This window comes from Cololabis saira, chromosome 17 (genome assembly GCF_033807715.1).
Source record: "Cololabis saira isolate AMF1-May2022 chromosome 17, fColSai1.1, whole genome shotgun sequence".
Lineage (NCBI taxonomy): Eukaryota > Metazoa > Chordata > Actinopteri > Beloniformes > Belonidae > Cololabis > Cololabis saira.
The window spans coordinates 17,771,037-17,778,212 of NC_084603.1; the positions used below are offsets into that span (position 1 = coordinate 17,771,037).

At 45.1% G+C, this 7,176-nt stretch overlaps 1 protein-coding gene across 1 annotated transcript in view; it reads left to right on the plus strand.

Annotated features, from left to right (window-relative positions):
• The window catches only part of LOC133464113 (adhesion G protein-coupled receptor A3), a 388,915-nt gene extending 386,150 nt beyond the window's left edge, over positions 1–2,765 (plus strand). Inside the window, 1 exon segment of the mRNA XM_061746099.1 lies at positions 101–2,765. Coding sequence (XP_061602083.1) covers positions 101–1,508 — 1,408 coding nt within the window. The 3' untranslated portion in view covers positions 1,509–2,765.
• The last annotated feature ends 4,411 nt before the right edge of the window (positions 2,766–7,176 follow it).

Sequence of the window (7,176 nt, forward strand, 5' to 3'; positions counted from 1 at the left end):
CGTTGCGTCTCGTCTCGTTTTCCTCAGGTGATGAAGGTTCATTGATGACGATATTCAGTAATAATTTTCGTTGACGAAAGCAACTTTGTGTGTGTTGCAGCTGCTGGATGGCGTGGGAGCCGAGCCTGGGGGCCTTCTTCGGCCCCGTGGCGTTCATCGTCCTGGTGACCTGCACCTACTTCCTGTGCACCTTCATCCAGCTGCGACGGCACCCGGAGAAGAAGTACGAGCTCAAGCAGCTGACGGAGGAGCAGCAGAGGCTGGCCGGCATCGGCGCGCCGAGCCACTGCCACCAGGGAGCCGAGCCCGGGGTCCTGGCCCCGCCGGCCGGCGGGGGCCACTGCCCCGCTGGCTGCCCGGGCGTCCCCATCAACCCGGCGCTGCTGGCCAACGAGCACTCCTTCAAGGCCCAGCTGCGGACGGCGGCCTTCACCCTCTTCCTGTTCCTGGTCACCTGGACCTTCGGGGCGCTGGCCGTGTCCCAGGGCCACTTCCTGGACATGATCTTCAGCTGCCTCTACGGTGCCTTCTCCGTCACCCTCGGCCTCTTCGTCCTCATCCACCACTGCGCCAAGCGCGACGACGTCTGGCACTGCTGGTGCTCCTGTTGTCCCGGGAGACACGGCGAGGCCTGCGCCGGCGCGGCCCAAGCGGCGCGGCCCAAGGTCAACGTGAACGGAGACACCCCGGGCCACGGCCACTGCCACCACGACTCGCCGTGCCCGGACAAGCCCCCGCTGGGCTGCAGCCACGGCTGCCACGGCAGCCACGGCAGCCTGGCCCTCTGCAAGCACTCGCAGAACCACCTGACGTGTCTGGCGCCGGTGACGCCGTGCTGCGCCGCGCTGCACAGCCAGCAGCTGCTAGAGGAGGAGCCGGGGGCCACGCACGTGTTGCTCCACGCCGACGCCGAGGGCTGCCGGCCGGGCATCCAGCTGCACCCCTGCCTGAAGAGCAGCGCCAGGACTAAAGCCGCCCGCCACTTCGGCCCCCGGGCAGCCACCTGCGCGGTGGCGGCAGCGGCGGCGGGTGAGAGGGAGTACGCCTACCACCTCCCCTCCAGCGGGGACGGAGGCAGCATGCACAGCTCGCACACGGACAGCCCCCACAGCACACACGAGCGCCACATGTGTCCACATCTGGCCCACGAGGGCCACCACCACGACGGGCACCACGCGTGCCACGCCGCCGAGCCCGCCCTGGCCTGCCACAACCCCTGCCACAGGCACATCTGCTGCGCCAAGGCGGACCTCTTCCCCTCGCTGTGCCCGGCCGACGCCGGGGACACCGGCGTCTTCCTGTGCGGCTGCGGCAAGGTGGCGGAGGAGGACGCCATGGCGACGCACCACCACCTGGAGATGCATGCCCCGCGGAGACAATCCTACCCCCAGAACCCGCCCAATCAGAACGGGATTCTGAAGGGGGGCCTGCACGAAGGCCTCCTGTACACGTCGGACAGCACGGGGAATATACGCACCGGGCCCTGGAAGAACGAAACTACTGTGTAACTCTTGTCTTCCTACCAAAATCAATCGCCTCCCTTTTAAATAACAGAAAAAAAGAAAAAAAAAAAGAGAGAGACAGAGAGAGAAAACTGATTAACATTTTAAGCATCACAAGCAGCGTGGGAAATTTTTATTTTAATGTCCACACATTTTTATGCGTGCTGTTTTATTGTACAGAAACCATTGCCAGTGCTCCCGGAGGAGCATTCAAAACAGAACAGAATCTCTTCCATCACAACCAAGTCGGTGAAATGTGTGTCATATTCCATCAGATGTAATTCCAGGTATTTCCACTGTTCCATATTACTACAGATCTCTCTCTATATATCTATATATAAATATATATATATACAAGAAAATGAATGGTTGTATGTATGAATATGTGTGTTAGTGCTCCAAAAACTGCAGGATGTTTTTTTTTAACACTCTGAATCTGAAACTACCATTAGTCTACACTGACAGTGAATCTCCACGACTTCAAGGAACTCTTGGCATCCAACGTTTTAGATGACTTAACCAGCAATTTTAGACTTCATACGAGTGCGTCTGCCTTTCAGTCAAGCAACTTTCAATATCTACAGGAGGTTTTCTAAATAACATACAAGGATGCGGTTACTTGTGCAGAGATGGGCTCGTGTAGGGGAAGCTGTGCAAACCACAGCAGCAGAAAAAACGGAAAGTAAATCTTCAGTCTTATTAAGGTTGGTATTGATTGTGATGTCTCCTCCGTTTTGTTTCCTTTTTTTCCTGAAGAGAATCAAACGATGGCACAGCAACTGCAACAGCCAGGCGTTTGGTTCTATGCTAGAAAGATGTGCAGGTATTTGTCTTCAGCTCGGCTTACAAATGCTTCTCACGACAACAGAAAATCAATTACCGTATTTTCCGGACTATAAGTCGCTACCGGAGTACAAGTCGCACCAGCCATAAAATGCATAATAAAGAAGGAAAAAACATACATAAGTCGCACTGGAGTATAAGTCGCATTTTTGGAGGAAATTTATTTTATAAAATCCAACACCAACAACAGACATGTCATCCTGAAAGGCCATTTAAAATAAAAATAGAATATAGGTAAGGTTTGCTTACGTTACATGACACAACTGAGAATGTGCCTTGTAGCATCCTATGTCACGTCTTGGGGTAAGATGTGGACCCAAACGCAGGAGAGCAGGAGGCGGGAGGCAGGAGTCGGCAAAAAATAGGGTTTATTTAACAAAAAAATCAAACTAAAAGCGCTGCAGAGCAGGATCAAAACAAATTAAAGCTGCAAGCAGCGATGAACGGGCCCTCGCACTCACGGCCACCGTCCCCCATAAGCATATCAGAAATGACACCACCCACGACTTCCTATGTCAAACCATTCAAAAGTTATAGCAGAAAAAAGGGACGACCAATCAGAAGAAGGGGCGGGGCTAATTCAGCCCAATAAAGGTCAAGGACTCAATACCGAGTCCCATGACACCACCCACGACTCTCTATGTCAAAACATTCAAATGTTATAGCAGGAAATAGGGACAACCAATCAGAAGAAGGGGCAGGGCTAATTTTCACCAATTATGGTCAAGGACTCAATACCGAGTCTCATGACACCACCCACGACTCTTTATGTCAAACCTTTCAAAAGTTATGGCAGAGAAAAGTATTCTAGGGGGCGCTGTTGAGCTGTTAGGCCACGCCCATTAATGCAAACCATGAAATTCATCGCCAGGCCTGGCTTGCATGCAAAATTTGGTGACTTTTGGAGAACTATCAAATATGGACCAATCAGATGAAGGGGAGGCGCGCGTTTTGGCGTCTAGCGTCGCCACGGTAACACTTTTGAAAGAGAAAAGTAATGCGGGTAGACGCAGGATGGAGACGCACATTTTGATGTATAACACATCTGGGTTCACGATACGGTTCGGGCCGTATTAATTGCCGAAGGAATGGCATAAATTGCGCCAAAATTACACAATTAATTCAAAATGGCTGACTTCCTGTTCGGTTTCGGTCATGGCGCCAAGAGACTTTTCTTTAAGTTGCGACATGATACAGGTGTGTACCGATTTTCGTGCATGTACGTCAAACCGTATTGTGGGGCTTGAGGCACAAAGTTTTCCGGGGGGCGCTGTTGAGCCAGTTTGCCACGCCCATTCATACAAACCATGAAATATCAAATTTATCGCCAGGCCTGCCTTGCATGTAAAATTTGGTGACTTTTGGGGAACTATAAAAATATGGACCAATCAGATGAAGGGGGGCGCGGTTTTTGGCGTCTAGCGTCGCCACGGTAACACTTTTGAAAGAGAAAAGTAATGCGGGTAGTCGCAGGATGGAGACGCACATTTTGATGTATAACACATCTGGGTTCACGATACGGTTCGGGCCGTATTAATTCTCGAAGGAATGGCATATATTGCTCCAAAATTACGCGATTAATTCAGAATGTTCAAAATGGCCGACTTCCTGTTCGGTTTCGGCCATGGAGCCAAGAGACTTTTCTTTAAGTTGCGACATGATACAGTTGTGTACTGATTTTCGTTCATGTACGTCAAACCGTATTATGGGGCTTGAGGCACAAAGTTTTTTCTGTCTGAACCAACCAGATGAAGGGTGGGCGCGCTTTTTGGCGTCTAGCGTCGCCACGGTAACGCTTTTGAAAGAGAAAAGTAATGCGTGTTGTCGCAGGATGGAGACGCATATTTTGATGTATAACACACTTGGGGGCACGTTACGGTTCGGGCCGTATTAACTGCCGAAGGAATGGCATAAATTGCGCCAAAGTGACACGATTAATTCAAAATGGCTGAGTTCCTGTTCGGTTTCGACCATGTCGCCAAGAGACTTTTCTTTAAGTTGTCTACTGATACAGGTGTGTAGCGATTTTCGTGCATGTACGTCAAACCGTATTGTGGGGCTTGAGGCACAAAGTTTTCCGGGGGGCGCTGTTGAGCCATTTCGCCACGCCCATTAATGTAAACCATTAAATATCAAATTTTTCGCCAGGCCTGACTTGCATGCAAAATTTGGTGACTTTTTGGGCATGTTTAGGGGGGCAAAAAGGCCTTCCTTTCGTCAGAAGAAAGAAAGAAAGAAAAATTCCTACAGATACAATAGGGCCTTCGCACTGAAGGTGCTCGGGCCCTAATTAAACAGGGATCAAAAACTTGGAGGAGGAAGAACGTGGCAGGAAACATGAGGAACAAAACAGTACGGTCCGACAGGGAACAAGGGAATAACAAGACCAGATATACACAGGGGATAACGAGACACGACGAGACACAGGTGCAGACACAATCAGGGCAGATGGGACACAGGCGGGGCAAAACAGAAACTGAAAGCTGGGGGGAATGTCAAACCTTGACATCTTATAATGTAATAATTTCCTGAAAATGTAATAAAATTTGCACTTAACTCATTCGAAAATGCAATAAAATCCAATAATGTAATAACTTCACCAATAATGTAATAAAATATCCTGACGGATATTGTAATAACATTTTTACCGATAATGTAATACCCTATTACATTATTGGGAATTTATTACATTTTTAGGTGGGTCTTTTTTTTTTCAAAACTGATAATGTAATACTTGACAGATAATTTAATATATATGTTCATTTTCAGTCCAGAGTTCCACATTTTGTGTTTTAAGTATCTAAGAAACTGGATACGCTGGATTTGAAACACCAGAATGACTATTGGGTTAAATTGCAGATTTTGTGTACCATGCAATAAATTCCCAATAATGTAATAAGGTATTACATTATCAATAAAAATGTTATTACAATATTCGTCAGGATATTTTATTCCATTATTGGTGAAGTTATTACATTATTGGGTTTTATTACATTTTCGATTGAGTTAAGTGCAAATTTTATTACATTTTCAGTCGTTATTACATTTTCAGGAAATGATTACATTATAGGAAATTATTACATTATAGGGTGCTACATGCCTGGTATGTTAACATAACATATTAAGAGTTATTCAGATAACTATAGCATAAATAACATGCTAAGAAGTTTACCAAACCATCCGTGTCTCTCCAAATAACTAAAATCCAATGAAATCTTCGTCCTCGGTGTCACTTTTAAACCAGTCCGCTAACTCCGGTGGTAGAAGATGCAGCGCTTCTTAGAGCGCCCTCTTGTGGTTTAGTGTAAAAATAACATGTGAAATGATAAACTGCTAATAATGTGTGCTAATAATTTCACAAATAAGTCGCTCCAGAGTATAAGTCTATGGAAGAGTATGAGGGCCAGGCTGGAGAAAAATAAAAATAATATTTTAGAGGAGGAAGATTTTTTTTTTTTGAGAAAAAAGTCGAAATGTTGAGAAAAAATTCAAAATGTAAAAAATAATGTTGAAGTACAATTTCGAGAAAAAAGTCGAAATGTTGAGAAAAAAGTCAAAATTTCGTGAATAAAGTTGAAATGTTGAGAAAAAAGGCGAAATTTTGACTTTATTCACAAAATTTTATTTTAACATTAATCTCGACATTTCGACTTTTTTCTCGAAGTACACGATAAAAAAAAATCTTCCCCTATCATATATTTTTTCCGTAAGTCGCACCCCCGGCCAAACTGAAAAAAAAACGCGACTTATAGTCCGGAAAATACGGTAATGATTCTTTATAAATTCAAACATGATAGACTTTGGCAACATGGACATGGATGTGTGTGAGCCCCGGCGTTAAGGCCGTGATCGCGGTTCCCGTACGAGTAAAACTGTCTGGGAGCAAAGATGGATATTTCCCCCCCGCAACACCTTTTTAGTTGTTTTTTTCCGTAACTTTAAACTCATGGAAGGAAGACATCCCGTGTTCTTGGTTGCTGTGTTGTAATGTTCGTTCACACGACTCACAAGAAAATAAAAACAGACAATGGATAGTCTTTTTATAGTTTTTCCTACCTGCAAGCAGAGCTGAGGAAGTCACTGAGGGGGCATCAACTGTGTACATACAAACATTATTCAATGAAAATAAGAAAAAAGGCTTGCAAACAGTGGAAAAGTCAACGTTGCTGTGTCCTCGGTATGCTAAAAATTTGATTCCTGAAAGGGAATCTGCTCTTCTTTTGGGACTTCATGAGGGTAAAAGGCTTCTGATAACTTTTTCAATACAGCACTTCCCTGCTGTATGAGCAGTAGAAGTTCTCTCTCTGTACAAAAATATTTAAAGAAGTTACAACCAGTACTCGAGTTGTAAAAAACAATCAGGGGGGGATGGTGAATTTATCATATGGGGACAGATAATTTGTGCTGATTACAAATAATATAATATATTACAAATAATAGCAGTGACCAAAACACCTGCAGAAATACTGCAGGAATGACATAGCAGCAGTTAAATGCAGCCTTCTGTAAGCTTTAAATATCCACTGGGCTTACATCAAATACATCAAAACACAACAATAAAAAACACTTTTCTGAACTTATCAATATGACTCTGTCCTTCACAGGATAAGTAAAATGGATCACTGCAAAAACTCACAATCTTAACAATAATATTTGTCTTATTTCTAGTTAAAATGTCTCATTTTAGTAAAAAAAATCTCATTACACTTAAAACAAGACTCATCTCTGGAAAAAACAACAATTTTCACCTGTTTCAAGTAGATTTTCACTTAAAATAAGTAGAAAAATCTGCCAGTGGAACAAGATTTTATTGCTTGTAATAAGAAGATAA